This window comes from Aotus nancymaae, unplaced genomic scaffold, assembly GCF_030222135.1.
Source record: "Aotus nancymaae isolate 86718 unplaced genomic scaffold, 86718_ANA_hifiasm-v0.15.2.pri h1tg000032l_0, whole genome shotgun sequence".
NCBI lineage: Eukaryota > Metazoa > Chordata > Mammalia > Primates > Aotidae > Aotus > Aotus nancymaae.
Genome location: NW_026988445.1, coordinates 2,868,570 through 2,887,750, shown reverse-complemented (window position 1 = coordinate 2,887,750; position 19,181 = coordinate 2,868,570). Strand labels below are relative to the sequence as shown.

General features: G+C 41.4%; 1 protein-coding gene across 1 annotated transcript in view; it reads left to right on the top strand.

Annotated features, from left to right (window-relative positions):
* PTPN14 (protein tyrosine phosphatase non-receptor type 14) overlaps nt 1–19,181 on the top strand; it is a 191,116-nt gene that overhangs the window by 125,398 nt on the left and 46,537 nt on the right. The window contains exons 4-7 of the mRNA XM_021677356.2: nt 4,358–4,455; nt 7,623–7,690; nt 16,828–16,898; nt 17,965–18,052. Of these exons, the coding sequence (XP_021533031.2) occupies nt 4,358–4,455; nt 7,623–7,690; nt 16,828–16,898; nt 17,965–18,052 (325 nt within the window). The remainder of the gene's footprint in view (nt 1–4,357; nt 4,456–7,622; nt 7,691–16,827; nt 16,899–17,964; nt 18,053–19,181) is intronic.

The following is a 19,181-nucleotide window of genomic DNA, read 5'->3' as shown; positions in this document are numbered from 1 at the left end:
ATGATCCATAATATAGAAGCTACTTGGTGCAAACAAGTAAAGACCTGTGTGTGATACTGATGATGAATTGCATTTTACTTTTAAAAAAAAATCCTCATTTAGAAATACGTACACACAAGGGCTCAGTTTGACCTGCTGTTGGACACAGCTGCTCCTTCTAGGGAGAAGCCTCCAGTCAGAAACTCTGGTCTGTAGATTTTACTTCTATCCCTCTATCCTTCTTAGAAAGTTGTTAACAAGTAGTAAAAATGTATAACTCAGTCTTCTTTCCCTTCCTTCTGCCTCTGGGGGAGAAAAGTGAAATATCCCAGAGGCTGCTGCCAGGAGAAAAAACAGATCTGAACAACCACTGGCCACAGTACGAAACATGTTCTGTAATAGGATTTTATGGAAAAGTTTCTCATTCCAACATTTGCCTCATATGCTGTGGCACAGACTGTCTAAGCGGGGTTGGAGAAAAGCTTGGGGATTGCAGCCCTTCCTTAGAAGCATCATAAAAATCACCAGGTAGTGGTGTTTTGTTTTTGCTTTCATTTTTAGACTTCAGTGAAATTGGTGGCTTGCCCAGAATGGGCAGGGATCAGATCCTGCCTTCACCTCTGTGGTTGTCCTTGCTCAGATCTGGCTCTGACCTGGTCTTTAAGGAAGCAGTATTACCTTGGACAAGTCATTCTCCTCCCTCAGCACAGTTGCCTTCTCTAAAAAGTGAAAGGATTGGACTGGGATTTTAAAAATCCTTCCCTTATTAAACAGCTTAGGCTCCATCATGCTGCAATGTTGTATGACCCCCGAGCCTCTGTGGCTTTACAGACAAAGGTTTATTTGCTGCCCACCTGCCACTGTGGGTCGTCTGAGGCTCTGCTTCCAGCCGTCTATGCCCAGGGTTCAGGCTCACTAACAGCAGGCCCTCCCTGCTCGTGCAAGTCTCAGAGCAAAGGGAAGTGGAGGTGGAGAACCGGTCACTGGCTCTGGACACTCGCTTGGGAGCAACAATCACTTCCCATTTCCATTCCCATTTCACTGGCCTGAAAGCTGGTCCCAGGAGTAACGAGGTAGGCGGGCGTGACCCCATTGGGAGGGCCGCAGACATTTGCAACCGCGGCAGGGGTCCTGCTCCTCCTATCTTCGCCATCCTGTGACTTAGGCTGAGCATGTTGCCTCCTGGGGTGGCAGTGTGACCAAACTCAGATCCCAGGGCTTTGACCATTTTACGTGGCTGTCCCCTGTTTGGGGCACATCTGCTGAACTGGACTTGGAATGAAGATTTCACCTGTGGGGAGGGGTGGGGGAAATATGTTAAAAGCAACGCGTACCCGGCCTCAGAGTTCCTGCTGCCTTATTTGTAGTTCTGTGGTCATCTAGCTCATGCTTTTCAGAACACCACACGGACTTGCTTACTCAGAAGAATGAACAGAACTGCAAAACACGGTTGCAGATGTGCTGAGATGAATTCCTCATACATGAATTTAAAAGAGAGCGTAAGGACCTTAGCCATTCATCTCTAAGTGTTGAAGATATTGTTATGGGGCATGATTTTGAAAGAGTCCTTTGATACCTCTGTCGAAAGTACCAACAGCTCGATTGATTTGACCCAGTAGGGCATTTTTTCAAACTTTATCTTTCAAACTCCTAGGGGAGGAAGTGACTTGGAAAAGTCACTTATCTTAGATGAGGCCCCCAGAGACTCAGTCGTAGCATGTTAGCTCCCATTAGTGATGTTTAATAACACTGATTATTAGGCAGCCTTTTTAATTTCACTCAGAGAAATCTGCATTTAATAAATTAATCTTTAAAAACAAAATTTGAAAATACAAAATTTTACCTTTATTTAAGAAGCATAATTATGTTCACCAATTCTTAGAGGAAGAGCAGAATCCTAACCTAAAACCTTTCATCAGGCCTCAAGAGTCAGATGGACTATTTCCAGGTCTTTGAATATGAAAAATATTAAAAAGTTTTCCTTGTGAGCTTGGGTTTTCAAAGAGGATCCCTTTGGAAAGTTGGCAAATACTTACTTTCCTGGCACGAAAATTGTTTTTTTTTTTTTTTTTTTCCTTTTCCCCTCCACCCAAAGCTACGACAGGGTGGAGTATACTTCCATGAAATTGCATGTTTCCAAAATAGAATTCACCATTATATTTTACTACTGTTACAATTGAATTACTAATGAAAAATAAGCAAAGAGTAGGCATTCTAGAAATAGAATTTCAACTCCTGTTGTCGTTTAGTCATCATATTAGATAGAATTGTAATATTTTTTAAAACTGCCTTTTGTGCAAAACCGTACCAACCAACCAATTTCCAAAGTGGATTGAATTTCATTCTCGTTTCTGCGATCTTACATAGTAGTACCCACAATCTCATGGTAATAGCACCATGTCCTTGCTGCTGTTTAGATTCTCTCCTGGTTTGGATGGCTTCCAGAAGAGAGCCCTGCTTTCTTCAGCTCCTTATTTTATATTCCAGCAAAATCCTACACCCAACCTACATGATAGGAACGCTCCTGGTGTTCCTTGCTGGTGGATTGTGAGTCACTGTTTCCTAGGATAGAATGGGTCTGTAATAGAACTTGCTGACACATTATAGAAGTGATATTGTAGATGAAAGTTGGAAGCAGCAGATTTTTAAAAACTAGAGCTATTGTTTTGCTGGCAGATTAATTGGTTACTGGCCTACTCCCAAAGGTATCCACTAATAAATAATCTTAGGTGGTCATTTTCATCTCAAGGTGACAGGTAACAAAGCTCTACCTCTGGCAGATAATGCCAGGATAACACCTTTTCAAATGTTTTACTCCTTGGTTCTTAATCACGGAACCCTTAGATAGTACACTAGACAGAAACATGATCCCAGTGGTCAAAAAGATATATGCATCCTTGTAAGTAAGGCAGAGAATGTGTTAGCACTCTCCAAGATACTCCTCAGCATCTAGCAGACTTAGGCCCATAGAAAGTACATGATAGCTATGGGTTAAAGTGATCTGTTTGTCTTCCTGGCTTGGAGAGCAGCAAATAAGTCAAAACCACTGAAGAAGGATGAAAAGGAATGAATGGCATGTAGATGAGATTCAAACATTTTATAATTAGCAGGAATTGGTGAAATATACCATTTTCTCCTACCTTGAGATTTTGCTTTTTGTTTTGCTTTGTGATTTTCTTCTAGTTCCTATTAGGTTTGACTAAAAAGGCTTTTTAAGTAACTCCCAGTGTTTGCCCTTCTGATTTGAGTATAGGTTTTTCCCACCAAAGAGTGGCATGGTTGTCTTTATCCTGTTCAGTACATACGAGAGCAGATAAGAAGTATGGGATTCTACTGGAGTTTGCACAGAGCCCAGTTCCTTCCCACAGACAGGCATTGGATTGATTGATGTGTAATGATGCCTGTGACATCATCATGGTAGAGCCAGCAGTAATTAGCTCTCAACACTGATTGCCTCTCTCCAGAAAAGTTGGGCTTTGGGTCACTTCTGGGTTTCCTTGACTGAGATGCCAAATTGAAGTTAAAATAGTGAGTTACAGTTACTAGGAGCAAAAGGGTTGTTAGCATATATCAGGAACTAATGCTAGAAAAGTGTGATTTTTTTTTTTTTTTTTTTTAGTGGTGACTGTGTGTTGAGAGTATCGTCAAAGGAAGTGGAGTATTGGGAGATAAAAGTCTTGAGTGAGAAGTTTTCTAAATATTTAGGTAACTCTAAGAGTGCTATTTTATTGGTAGGGAAACAGTCCACTGTGTTAGCTCCTGAGGGTACTTGCCTAGTCTGAGACTTCATGTGTTTGGGCACAGTTCTGTCCCTCTGTACTTTGCTGCTTTGAGAATTTACTCAGTTTGGAAAGTTGCATCAGATTTGGTTTTTATGATTCACAGATATGTAAGGTGCAAACTGTATTTGATTTTTCAGTGGAATTACAGATTATTTGGTCTGTTTATGATCTGCCTCACCAAACTTTGGAGTTTGAAAGGCGACGTGTTTCTAGAATGCATTCAGGAAGGCGCACTGTTGAATGTAGCTTTGGCAGTCGTGTTCTCGTGGGTATTCAGGTGTGCAAGAGCATTTTCATTCTTGGACTCTGTTATGAAGACCTGGCCCTTATCAGTAGTTTATCCTGCTGGACTACAAATAAGTGCTGCTACGAGAATCCTCTCAAGTTCAGAATGGACAGGATATGGCACCTGCTACATCAAACAAAGAAACACAGGCAGAGGTCACATTCCATCTTTTATAGAAATGACCTCTATGAGCATCACCTGCTTATCCTGCTGCGTACACAAGGTTTCACATCTAGAGACATCTGTGTTGTGGGAATGTATTCCAAGTGTGTGTTTTTAAGGTTGTTTTTTCCTCCATTCCCATGAACAGATATCAGTATTACCTGCAAGTCAAAAAAGATGTACTTGAAGGACGATTACGATGTACACTGGAACAGGTGATTCGGCTAGCCGGCCTAGCTGTGCAAGGTAAGACATGGTTATGAGCAGCATGTGAAATTCCATTTTCTGTTAGATCATGGTGTTGCTGGCCTCTCAGAATGAGAAGTTAGATTTACTTAAATGATCTCTTAGCAATGCTCCCTTTTCATTTTAAGTTATCTTACATGAAAAATGCAAAGTTAGTGATTTTTGGTGGCCGGGTAGTAGATTTCTCAAAGCTGTCTGCAAACTTCTCATGCTTGTATAATTACAGTTTTATTTGAGGAAATAGCAGCTTTTATTCTGCCTTAATTAAGGCTACATTTCAGGGTTTGTGTAAGATTTTCTCAGAATTACTCCACTGCACAACGTGGTCATAGTCTGTGACTTGATGCTGTAAAGGTGTTACTATCACAACTTCTTAGAGTGTGATGGCTTTAAACATTATAGTATTATGTATTCTAATGCATTAAAGAGAGAAATTTAAAATCCATGATTGTGACATGAAACAACAAATGTGTATTGGACTGAATTTATCTTTCATCCTGTCCCATATAGGTTTATATTACATATCTGGTTTTTGCCTTCTCTAAATTGTTATGTGGGGGACTTTATATGTATATTTATACATTATGGCTTATTGAGTGGTGCCTTAACTGCCTTCAGTCATATTGAAAGCAAGATAGGCCGGCTTGGTGGCTCATACCTGTAATCCCAGCACTTTGGGAGGCCGAGGAGGGCGAATCACTGGAGGTCGAGAGTTTGAGACCAGCCTGGCCAACGTGGTAAAACCTTGTCTCTACTAAAAATTCCAAAATGAGCCTGGCATGGTGGCACACACCTGTAATCCCAGCTATTCAGAAGGCTGGAGCAGGAGAATCACTTGAACCTGGGAGGTGGAGGTTACAGTGAGCCGAGATTGCACCACTGCATTCCAGCCTGGGTGACAAAGCTAGACTTCGTCTCAAAAAAGGAAAATTAAAAACATGTTTTTAAAAAGGCAAGAACACGGTAATATAATTTTTTTTTTTTTTGAGACGGAGTTTCGCTCATTACCCAGGCTGGAGTGCAATGGCGCGATCTCGGCTCACCGCAACCTCCGCCTCCTGGGTTCAGGCAATTCTCCTGCCTCAGCCTTCTGAGTAGCTGGGATTACAGGCACGCACCACCGTGCCCAGCTAATTTTATGTATTTTTAGTAGAGACGGGGTTTCACCATGTTGACCAGGATGGTCTCGATCTCTTGACCTCGTGATCCACCCGCCTCGGCCTCCCAAAGTGCTGGGATTACAGGCTTGAGCCACCGCGCCCGGCCGGTAATATAATTTTTAAAGAGAAACTTTTCCTTTTAGTGATTTTCTTGAAAATCAGCTTCTCTTGTGAGCCAGCCAGCAGCTGGGTTCTTGCTGCATGGACTGTTGTTTTAGAAGGTGTGAACTGACTTCCCATCCCAGACATTGGACTGAATGGAATCATCTCGGATCTAAATGTCTGAAGAGGCAGCCCTTCTCCTGACCTCTTTCGTTATGGGGTATTAACAACTTAGCAGTTTCGGTTCGAAGTACAGTTCCCATACAGTTAGCTTCTGTTGTAATTCTGTGGATGGAAACAGGCAAAATCTGATGTGTCACCTCTGTCTGCTTAAAGACTGGAAGGAGAAGAAACAGTGGCCAGTGATAGAGAAATCAGTGGTAGCATTGTTGAAACAATGGTAAAGATCAATATGTCCCTCATCTTCAGACTGAGTCTTTCTCCTTTTAAAAAGCTTTCGTTGGGATGGGTGTGGTGGTTCATGCCTGTAATCCCAGCACTTTGGGAGGCCAAGGCGAGAGAATTACTTGAAACCAGCATCCAGGAATGCCGGCTTTACTGGAGTTTGAGAGCACCCTAGGTAACAAAACGAGACCCTGTCTCTACAGAAAAAAGTAAAAATAAAAAATTAGCCCAGCATGGAACACACACCTGTAGTCCCAGCTACTCAGGAGACTGAGGTGGGTGGATTGCCTGAGTCCAGGAGTTTGAGGCTGCGGTAGGCTGTAGTCAATTCACTACACCCAGCCTGGATGACAAAGCAAGACCCTGTCTTTAAGAAAATTGAACAAATAAATAAAAACCTGTTTACTGCATGTACTCTTTCCTCTCACTACTCAATCATTAGGCTTATTGTGGGCATCGCGGATATTGAAAGATCCTTGAGGAGTTTGGTGAACATACTCTGGATTCCATTTTTGTTGGGTTCTTGAAGCTAGCTGTTTAGTCTGATGAAACTTCCTCTAATACTTTTCAAATAACTTTTTTGAGAACCCTTACCGAAGTTTTTAGAAAGATACATCAATAGAAATATAAGTGGTGGTGCAATGTGATAACCAATGACTGAACTTGGAAATAGGCAGAGTGCATGGTTTTTGCTCTTCTTGAATGCTGCACCTAATTGGTAATCAGTTACATGCTGAGTTTGTAGGCTGATGTTTATTTTTTACCTTCTCAGCAACTTCTCAACATTGGTGCATGCTCGTGTGTATGTATCCTCTCATTCTATATCTTGTTACCTTAAAGATACCTGGATCCATTTCTATCTGATGCTAATTATTTTACCTGAAATTAAAGTTTCATGCAAGTTTAGTTTTTAGGAGAGCAAGTGAGATAAGAAGGAAGACATTTATTTATTTCCTTTTGCATGTGCTCCAACTGTACCACTCTGAGATGAAAACAGGAAAAACAGAATTTTTGGCATCTTGTAACTTGAAATTATTTAGGAGGTGTAAAGGTATTTGAGGTTGCTTGCCAAGGGTGATTTACAGTGGGAATTTCCAGCTGCAAATATATGAAAAGATGCAGATGGGTTTGGCTCTTCAGGTCTCCAAATTAACCTTGAGTTAAAAAGTCCCCTTGGCAGATGTTCTTAAGATACAAATTGATGCGTGTTTAACAAACAGATAAATACAGGTTTGTTTAAAATTTTTGAAGTGACCTTTAGGAATTGTTTTCAAGTTTCATTATTTCTAAAGAATCGTTTAGTAGTGCTTACATGCTGATATTTACCATGTTGTTATGTCTAAGTAACTATGTCAAACATATCTCGGCACATTTTTATTTAATAATAGTGAGAAAATAGGATGAAATGTGAATAATAATGTGTTGATGAGTTTGCCGTATTTTATTTCGTCTTTAATTTCATATAATAAATACCACCCTTCTACCTTCTTTTCTTCTCAGCTGATTTTGGAGACTATAATCAATTTGATTCTCAAGATTTCCTCAGAGAGTATGTGCTGTTTCCTATGGTAAGTGTAATTTTATTTTTCTTACCTTCTTTGGGCATTTAGTTCTTTCCTTTGAAAATTTCAGGATTTTACATATGCATATTCCCTGGGGGAAGAGTCTATGGGTTTATAAAGTAGGGACAAGTTTTCTAAAACACACTGAGAAGGTAAAAATGCCTCCTTCTGCCTCAAGACACCTCCCTATTTTCTTTTTCAGTTGATTTCTTATTAGTATATAAAAATGCTACTGATTTTTCTATACTGATTTTGTAACCTGAAACTATACTAAATTTGTTTCTCAGTTCTATCAGATTTTTTGTGGAATCTTTAGGGTTTTCTACATATAAGATCACGTCATCATCAAGCATACTTTTACTTCTTACTTTCCTGTTTGGCTGCTTTTTATTTTTCTTGCCTGATTGCTCTGGCTAGGACTATGTTTAATAGAAGAAGTGAGAGTTGGCAGAAAAAAATCAAGTTTACAATGGCATTAAAAAAAAACAACAACAACAACAAACCCTGGAGTTAATTTAACTGAGGAGGTGAAAATTCTGTGTATTGGAAACTATAAAACATTGATGAAAGAAATTGAATATGACACAAATGGAAAGATACCCCATCTTCATGGATTGGAAGAATTAGTACTGTTAAAATGTCTACTGAAAGTAATCTACAGATTAATGCAATCCCTATCAAAATTCCAACATCATTCTTCATGGAAATAGAAAACAATCCTAACATTCATGTGGAATCAGAAGAGACCCCAAATAGCCCAAGTAAATTTGAGCAAAAGAACTAAGCAGGATACACCTTATTTCAAACTATATTTCAAAGCTATGGTAATTAAAATAGTATGGTACTGGCAAAAAAATAGACACAAGGACCAGTGGAACAGGATAGAATGACCAGAAGTAAATCACACACATCTATAACCAATAGATTTTTCAGCAGAAGGGCCAAGAACACATTGGTGAAAGGGCAGCATCTTCAGCAATTGCTGCTGGGTAAACTGGCCATCTACATGTAGAGGATTGAATTTGTATCCTTATCTCACCCTTTGTACAAAATGTAATTCCAAATGTATTAAAGACTTAAATGTAAGACTTGAAAGTATAAAACACTAGAAGAAAACATGGGGGAAAAGCTACATGACATTGGCCTGGGCATCAATTTCTTACATATGACCCCAAAAACACAGGCAACAAAAGTAAAAATAGATAAATGAGGTTGAATCAAACTGAAAACCTTCTCTACAACAAAGGAAACAACAAAGGTAAAGAGACAACTCACACATTGAAAGAAAATATTTGCAAATTATACATCAGATAAGGGGCTCAAAATATATAAGGAACTCAAACTACCTAATGAGAAAACAAATAGCCATATTAAAAAAATGAGCAAGGGACCCAAATAGACATTTCTCAAAAGAAATGTACAAAAGGCCAACGGACATATGAAAAATGCCCAGCATCACTAATCATCAGGGAAATAGGAATTAAAACCACAAAGAAATACCACCTCACACCTGTTAGATTGGCTGTTATCAAAACAATGAAAGATAACAAGTGTTACTCAGCATGAGGAGTATTGAGCATGAAGAGTAAAGGGGGTATAACTTGCAGCCATTTTGGAAAACAGTTTAGAGGTTACTTGAAAAATTAAAAATAGAACTACCATATAATCCAGCAGTCTCGCTTCTGGGTATATATCTAAAGAAACTGAAATGAGTATGCCAAAGAGATGTCTGCACCGCCATGTTCACTGCCATATTATTCATAATAGCCAAGATGGGGAAACAACCTAAGTTCCCACCAACAGATCAGTGGGTAAAATGTGGTGTATACACACAATGGAATACTGTTTGGCCTTAGACAGAACAGAATTTTGTCATTTGCTGTAAGATGGATGAATGTAGAGTGCAGGATGCTAAGTGAAAAAAGACAAATATGGCCCAGTCTCACTTGTATGTGGACTCAAAAAAAGTCTAATTCATAGATGTAGAGAAGGGTGGTTACCAAAGCTGAGGATTGGGTGGAAGGAGGAAATGTTGATCAAAGGGTACAAAGTTAGGAATAAGTTGTGGTGATCTATTGCACAGCAAGGTGACTATCGTGAATAACAATGTATATTTCAAAATTGCTGAAAGAGTAGATTTTAAATGTTCTCACCACAGGGAGTGTAAATTAGTTCAACCATTGTGGAAGACAGTGTGGTGATTCCTCAAGGATCTAGAAATAGAAATACCATTTGACCCAAATCCCATTACTGAGTATATACCCAAAGGATTATAAATCATTCTATTATAAAGACACATGCACACGTATGTTTATTGTGGCACTGTTTACAATAGCAAAGACTTGGACCAACCCAAATGCCCATGAATGATAGACTGGATAAAGAAGATGTGGCACATATACACCATGGAATACTATGCAGCCATAAAAATGGATGAGTTCGTGTCCTTTGGAGGGACATGAATGAAGCTGGAAACCATCATTCTCAGCAAACTAACACAAGAACAGGAAACTAAACATCGCATGGTCTCACTCATAAGTGGGTGTCGAACAATGAGAACATATGGACACAGAGAAGGGAACATCACACTCTGGGGCCTGTGGCGGGGTGGGGGACTAGGGGAGGGATATGAGGGAGTGGGGGATTGGGGAAGGTAGGAGAAATACCTAATGTAGATGATGGGGGGATGGATGCAGCAAACCACTATGTCAGGTGTAAACCTATGTAACAAACCTGCACATTCTGCACATGTACCCCAGAACTTATAGTATAATAAAAAAATGAAATAAATGTTCTCACCACAAAGAAATGATAATTATATGAGGTGATGGATATGTTAATTAGACTGATTTGCCCATTCCACAATGTATACGTGTGTCACAACATCGCATTGTACCAAAAATAGTTGCAATTATTATTTGTCAGTAGAAATAAAGGTTTTTTTGTTTGTTTGTTTGTTTTGTTTTGTTTTTGAGATGGAGTCTTGCTCTGTTGCCAGGCTGGAGTGCAGTGGCGTGATCTTGGCTCACTGCAACCTCTGCCTCCTGGGTTCAAGCGATTCTCCTGCCTCAGCCTCCTGAGTAGCTGGGGTTACAGGTGTACACCACCACGCCCGACTAATTTTTGCATTTTTAGTAGAGATGGGGTTTTACCATGTTGGCCAGGATGGTCTCGATTTCTTGACCTTGTGATGCACCCACCTCAGCCTCCCAAAGTGCTGGGATTACAGGCGTGAGCCACTATGCCTGGTCCCTGTTTTTGTTCTTTAACAGAAAAGACACCTACCTACTTTCCTTCCTTCTCTGCCATTCACCGTCTACTCTCTGGCATGCTGGCCTCGCCCCCCTCAGCTTTTTTTTTTATCAGAACGTACTGAGCTTCTTCCCACCCCAGAGCCTTTGTGCATGGGCTTCCTCTGCCTGGAATGCTCTGCTCCAGATCTTTATGACATTCAGGTCTCAATTCAGTGTTACCTCCCAGAGAGCCCTTCCATTCCTTGACCACCTGTCTCATATACACTTCCTGTTAAATCGCTTTTCATATGTGTACTTCTGTTCATTCTTATGTATGTACACATGTATGTATTTATTATTGGTCAGCTCTGTGGTCTTTAGGCAGGGACCCTGTCTTATTCACTGTCATCTGGCACACAGACTGTGTTCATAAAAATTTTACAATGAATCAGTAAAGTAAAATGCCCATTCCTGGGTGGAAGTAAAGATAAGGTTAGGTTGTAACCCCTGGGGAATTTTTCTTGGTTGGTTGGTCGGTAGCTTCAGGGTAAAAGAAAAGAGTATTAAATGGGAAGGATTAAAATTTTTTGAAAACCATTTTAGGGAACAGCTATAACCATTCAACCTCCTGGCTCTGGTTTCAGGAATCAGATCATTCACTACTTATTTTTTTGGTCAACTCCTTTACCCCAAACACTGACGTGGGTAACTAACACCCAGGGGATGAAATTATATAAGAAATAGTGCTTGTTTTCAAGGAGACTACAGTGTGTTTGGTTAAATAGGAAGTTTGCAAAAGGAGAATAAAAAGCCAAGTATAACAAAGTGTGATCAAAATGTTATGTGCAGAGAGGTCACATGCACTTGGGGGATTAGGGAAGGCTGCAAGACTGATGGCGTGTGAGCTATGAGGCAGAGAGGTAGGGAGCAAGGAATGATTTAGACAGAGGAGGAGCAGCGGCAGCGTGGCCTGTGTTCCGAAAGCATCCACTGGCTGGCTTGACTGTAGCTACTGGAGACAAATTGTGGTGGATGAGACTGGAAACTTCTGTGGAGTTAGAATGCATGGGCTCCTTCGAGTTCTGCAGACCCCACACTTGGAGAACTGCTGGATTCAAGCTGGACATCTGGGAATCTGTTGTAGTGTTATGGGCAAAGGATATCATTTAGATGTTCATGAAAGAAAAACAACAAAGCAAAGCAAGGGATATTTTGAAGTAAAATAGCCAAAATCTGGCAACTTATCAGTGATGGCACGTGGGAGAAAGTGGAGTGTCTGGTGACAAAGGTTTTAGGTTTTGAGAGAGTAAGATAAGTAACTGGAATTATTCATATTAGTGCTTGAGGTCAGTCTAAATTGTCAAAGGCTAATCTTGTTCCTAACAGGGAATATTGCACATCTTTAACTTTTTATGAATAACTTCATTCTTTTTTTTTAAGACGGAGTTTCACTCTTGTTTCCTAGGCTCGAGTGCAGTGGTGCCATCTCAGCTCACTACAACCTCTGCCTCTCAGGTTCAAGTGATTCTCCTGCCTCAGCCTCCTGAGTAGCTGGGATTACAGGCACCCACCACTACACCCAGCTAATTTTTATATTTTTAGTAGAGATGGGGCTTCACCATGTTGGCCAGGCTGGTCTTGAACTTCTTGAACTCGGGTGATCCACCTGCCTCAGCCTCCCGAAGTGCTGGAATTACAGGCGTGAGCCACCGCGTCTGGTCTCCATTCTTACTTTATTTCCCTTCAAGTAAACAGTGGTATTATCTGCTGTGCCTGCTGTTTTTATACTTTATTAATTCTACACATTAAATGAAACTCCAAAGAGATTAACATATTACTTAGCAGATAAGTTCTTCATAGGGCTTAATGTGAATATGCTTGAGTCAACATTTCTAATGTCTCAGAATCTCATCCCAAAAGTCAGGGTGTTTTCCAGTGTGCTTGATGGGAGGAAAGTGAGGCTCAAGCCTTAGAATTTTAGAGTGTGCACATTTTCGTGTCAAATGGGGTGGTTGGTAATGGGGGGTTGATAATTTCTCACATTTTATTCACCTTACTCTCATTAAAGGCCTTTATTACATTGCCTTTAGGAAGGGACCAGGCTTGGGTGCTTCTCGGAGTTTTCAATGGTGATTAGCAGCTTGATATTTATGAGTTTGTAGACGGTAAAATGCCCTGACAGGTTAAAGTGCTATGAAGTAGTAAAGGAGTTATTTTGTGCATCATACCTCTTTGAGAATGAGACTGTTGCCACTAAACTCTAGGCAAATCAGAAACTTAAACAGCATAGACTTCATAAGTCTCATCATTGGACAGACAAATATTGACTGTTATTTTTGGATCTAAAAATGACTCTCTTCGGGATGGTAGCTGCTAGCCATGTGTGGATATTTACATTCAAATTTAAATTAATGAAAGTTAAATAAAATTTAAAATTTAGTTGCTGGAGTGCAGTGGCGCAATCTCATCTCACTGCAACCTCCGCCTCCCGGGTTCAAGCGATTCTCATGCCTCAGCTTCCTGAGTAGCTGGGACAACAGGCACGTGCCACCACGCTTAGCTAACTTTTGTGTTTTTTGTAGAGACAGGGTTTTGCCATGTTGGATAATCCGGTCTCGAACTCCTAGCCTCAAGTGATCCACCCTCCTTGGCCTCCCAAAGTGCTGAGATTACAGGCTGAGCCACTGCAACGGCCTTGGCTACGGTTTTAGTGCACCATAGCCACGTGTGTCTGGAGGCTACTGTATTGGAAAGCCCACATATGGAACACTTTTGTCATCCCAGAAAGTCCTGTTGGATGCTGAAGATGACGTGGCAGGAGCCTTATCTGAGTTGTGAATATTCCTAGGCTTTGGTCATGAGCCATCCACTTTCAGTCCCTGCCTCGTTGTATCCTGGGTGCACTGTGACCTGTGGCTGGCAGTTTCATGGCATCTTTGCTGGGCAGTGCTGTGACCCTATCCTAGCTGTGCCCCTTACTGGCTGTATGACTTTTTAATTAACCTTTCCAAGCCTCAGGTTTCTCATCTAAAAATGAGAATAGCAAGCCTAATTTCATTGTGAGCATTAAAGGACGTAGTACATGTGAAATACCTAGTTATGAAATACGTAATGCAAGTTGGCGCATAGTAAATTCTCAGTAACTGTTTATTTAGTTGTCTTATTGTTATGAGCACTATTATTCTGTCTCTGTGTCTTGCAAACATAAGGCTGTTGAGGAGTATGCTTTCCAGGTAACATCACTCTATGCTTTATTTTTTTGATTTTGTTATGTAAGCAGACAGAGCACATGCAGAAGGTACAAGTGATTGGTAAGCAGCTCTGTGTAATTAAACTTCTGACAATATGAAATTTACCTGTCACATAGTAAGTTCAGTTCAAGAAACATGTATTGATCACTTGCTATATATTGAGCCCTTATAAGCTGTTACTGCACAAAAGCCCTGTGAGAGGCCCCTTAAGTGATATGAAGAAGAATTGCTGCCCTTGAGGACCCTGTACTCTCATAGAGGGTGGGAGACAAGGATCAAGGATAAGACGAGTATACACATAAGTGTGTAAGAAATGCAGTAGCCAGAATATGAGAAGAGACACACACACACAGTAGAAGAGGCAGTTCAAAAGGAAAAAATGCTTATGTCCAGTTGGGGAGACAGGAAAGCGCTATCGAGGGAAGTGGTAGCTGAGACAGGCCCTAAGTTGTGGCATTTCACATTGTGTGATGTGACAGGATGGTTCTCCCAGGGAGGATGGGCTTATAAAGGCCCTTCCTTTACGAATGGATGTCAAAGCAGTGTGTGTTAGATGAGGAGCTGGCCTGGGGCTTGACCTCTTGGGCGAGGAGGTCTGGAAGGGGAAGCTGAGTCACATTGAAGAATGGTCTGCATGCCAGGCCCAGGTGTTGACCTCGCTGCATAGGCCAGGGAGGAGTCATGGAAGGGTGTAAACTTTCTGCTTGGTTCCACTAGAGCTTTCAAAGAGAATGCATTCCTTCAGTGGGGGAGGGAAGATAGGATGAATGGCTGTGTTTGATCTTATAAAGTAACCAAATTTGTTAAATGGCATTTATTCAGCAGAGAAAAGAACAAAGTCAAGTACGCAGGGCGCTCCACAGGTGTGTGGCTGTGTACAGGCATGCACTCTGCCATTTTTTCATTCCCACAGGGCCACGCTCGCACTCTCCCTGGAGGGGCACATACCTCAGGGAGGCCCCAGGTGCAGATGGAGGTGGTTAAGTTGAGAACAGTGGCAGAGCGGGTACCTTTGGGCTTCTTCTTTTCTAAAAGTAGGAAACGGAGATTTAATGGAACACTTTTTGATCTTCACTTTATTTTATTCTGTTGCCACATGCCCTTCATTAGCTTTTCAGAATTAATGGGGTTTTTACTGCTACTCAATATCTAAATGCACACACCTAGCTAACTTTCTAAGTTTTGTGGTATCTTTGTTCCTCCACAACATGAAACTGAACATGTTGAGCTTCTTTCCTGTCATGGACTTGAGTCATTTCAATGGATGGCTAAACAGGAAACTGCCAATTAATCAGTTACGTGAAAAGTAAGAGCTGCCATAATTCCCCGTCTGCTCTAGGGTCTCTCATGAACTCTAGAGTTAGCAGGATGTGCAGAGCTGTAGAATTTTTAGCATATAATTATATCTTTGCTTTCCAGTTGCAAAAAATATTGATTGTTCACATTTCAATGATTTGAGATGGGATGTTTTTCACAGTTTTGAGGTATACATATTTAGGGGTAGTGTTTTCAACAGTGAAAAGTTACTAAGTTGGAGATAAATCTTTATATAAATGGTGTTTTAGAATCAAGGGAATGGGACATTCGGTATTTCTGCCAAAACATCAGTCTCTACCTTCCATCCCAGTAGGGTAAGATTCAGATCCCCTCATCGGGATGCAGCTCGGAGTCCCTTCTGACATCCTCTCTGGAGCTCACAGGAAAATGGTGCCCATCTGTATTCTCTTGGTGCTTACTAGCCTGCAATCTGTGGGAACTGCTGCTCAGGAAAGCTAGAGGCAGTTTATTGCTGGAGCCCCAGGCCACCGCAGGCATGAGACAAACTTTAGAATCTCTGTCTCTATCAACTTCTCAAGAATGGATTGCTTTGGTCTGCTCATTTTGGATTATTCCGCTTGATTCCATCTCACCATCCTAAACAGTGCTTCCCTGGTCAGTGTTTAGCAAGTCCGTTTCCATGATGTTAAGGAAGGGGAGTTGGGAAAAGTTGTGTGTAATCGGTTCTTCTGAGCCCACAGTAGTCAGCACATCACGGGTTCCAGGGACCTGGCGTTCAGTTCATAGAGATGCTGACTAGGCAGCTACATACCTGTTGCCTTACAGAGCTCTCTGGAGATGTTTTAGCCATCATGGCTTCCTCTGCTCCCATGACCATCAAGTAACATCAGAATGAGCCTACTCTGCCTTCAGTGGTTTTGAATTCGTTTCCTGGTATTGTGTAGGTGGACAGAAAGGCCTGGCCCAATCCCTTCCTAGGCTCAACTTTTGAAGGGATGATGGCCTGGAAACTCATTGGCCTCTACCCCGATCATTAGATATATAGAAGCCATGCAAAGCATTTTTTATAAACATACATCTAAGAGGCAGGCAGGTATATAGGGAAGAATGAATGGCAAGAGCTATTCCCAGGCACCACAGAACTCAGGTGGCAACCCAAAATATACCTGGAAATAAACCTGTTATTATGGAGAGCCATGTTATAACAGTAGAAATCGTAACTCAGTTCAAAAAATTACAATCTTTAATTCTACAACAGTAAAAGAGATATTGAGGGAATGATTAATCAGGAATATCTGAGGAAGGGAGCTTTTAAGGTTTGCAAGCAAAATAGCAAATGCCCACACCCTCTTGTAACCTTCAGCACTTTCTATTCTTACAGGATTTGGCCCTGGAAGAGGCCGTTCTGGAGGAGCTAACCCAGAAGGTAGCCCAAGAACACAAAGCCCACAGGTAAGGCAGGTGGAGGGTAAGGGGCTGCCCACCGCACAGATGTTAACTGTACATGGGACAGGAGGCGTTTATCTCCCTATCTGCAACTCTGGGCTTGAGTCAACACATTTGCCTTGCTTCCACCACGTGACTCAGCTTTGTACTTCCGTTCTGAAAAGGTGAATGTCGACTTGAAAACTGTGCACTGGTCCTTCCCTCCCCTCCCTTCCTTCCTTCCTCTGAGAATCTGGGAAGCCTGAGACAGCCTGTGCCAATAGAGTGAAGACCTAAAGTGCTGTGTTGGGTCGTAGGCAGGTGAAGGAAAGAAAAGGAGAGAAACTTTAATTTAAGGAAGCACCAAGAGTTTGATATCAAGGCCTATGCAGTGATTCTAGGTTCTCTCATCCTGGCCTTTTTTTTTTTTTTTTTTTTAAAAGACAGAGTCTTGCACTGTCACCCAGACTGGAGTGCAGTGGTGTGATCTTGGTTCAAACAATTCTCGTGCCTCAGCCTCTCGGGTAGCTGGGATTACATGCACATGTACTACCTCGCCCAGCTAATTTTTGTATTTTTAGTAGAGACAGGGTTTCACCGTGTTGGCCAGGCCGGTCTCAAACGCCTGACCTCAAGTGATCTGCCTGCCTCGGCCTCCCAAAGTGCTGGGATTACAGGTGTGAGCCATGGCCATTTGACTCCCAAAATATTATCCTCATGATAAACCTTTTCCTTTTTTCTTGCTTTTTTTAAAAAAAAATGAAGATTTCTCCCAGATGGGAGAAAAATAACTTCTTTTTAAAGCAGGCAACATATTCAAAGGGATGTCTGGAAGAATTATTTCATGTTTATAGGGCTGTGGCTCTTAATTAAATACTTTACCTTCCTCTTATTATTCCGTGTTGAGTGAAAGGCTACTGGGGAAGACGTTAATGAATTACTTAGTAATGCACCATACCCTCACAGTTGGGTAATGATTGCTCTTCCCAGAATCTAGAGCTAAACCACAGCTCTGGAATTTGCCATCAGGAGGGTGGGATCTTCCACTGGCTGTCCTTAACCATTTCCTCCTTCGATGCTATTTTGATTTTAGTGGAATCCTGCCAGCAGAAGCTGAACTGATGTACATCAACGAAGTCGAACGTTTGGATGGATTTGGACAGGAAATCTTCCCTGTAAAGGTAACATGCTGTGCCCTGTGTTGGCTTTAACCTCCTCAGAACGGTACTGGCATTTGGAAAATCAATGTTGATAGCAGTGGGCCAGAATGGCTTGGCCTTCTTTTTGCTATGCAGCATTAGTTGGCAAGTCCAATTTATTATAGAGAAACAAATTTTTTTTCTTAACCAAGAGATTTTGAAGTTTTCTGTGGTCCTCAGCATAATAGCTCAATAAGACAGTCCATTTAAGTGAGTACCAAGCATCAGCCGATCCAGCACTTTGGAGGTATCAAGGCTGATATCCAGCCCTATGACAGGACAAGTAGCTAATGTCTTGTGTAACATTAATCAAGACTCTAGCCAGTAGTTTTCTTATTCTCTTTTCCTCTTCATTGAGCCAATACAGGGATAATTGTTTGTGAGGTAGAATGAAATGTTTCCTGTATACAATCATATTTTATTTCTCCAGCTCTGTAGGGTCCTCCATTGTGGGTTCCCAGCCCCTTTGGTGTTTTATGGAAACTATGCCTAGGAAACCGCTACAGCACATCACATTCTTTGCAGCACATCCACCTCCTGAAGTGGGTGTGGTTGGGGGGGTCGTGGAGCCTAGTCATTTATAGAGCTGAGCCCATCATCCAAACTCATTTTCTGCTCTCTGCTGACCTACTTTACAAAAAATAGAGATTTATCAGAAACCTAAAGCAACTGGCACATTTCAGCAATTTGGGAGACGCCTGCAATTTCAGCACAAACATTTCACTCCAGACTGGCTCCGCTGGCTGTTTTATAAGTGTTCAGTTCTCCCTCTGTTGCACGTTTGCAATTTGCCTTAATGAGAACTGCCCATGTGCATCAAGTAGAATCGAGCGGGGTGGCCGCAGCTTTCAGAAAGGGCTAAATGGCTCTTTTTTAGATTTGTTTAATTTTCTTTTGCTTCTCTAATAGCTGCCCTTCATAGGGTTGTAATCCATTTTCCTTGCAATAATGCCTTATGAAGCCATCTGCATCCCACTTACATTTCTGCAGCCCATATATAGTCATATTTTGGGTCATTGAAAAATCAGAGTAAACTTTTCTCCACTTCTAGAAAACTGACTTCTCAGTCCCTGGAAGTTGGAGGTTTTGTTGTGGTGATTTGCTTGTGTTG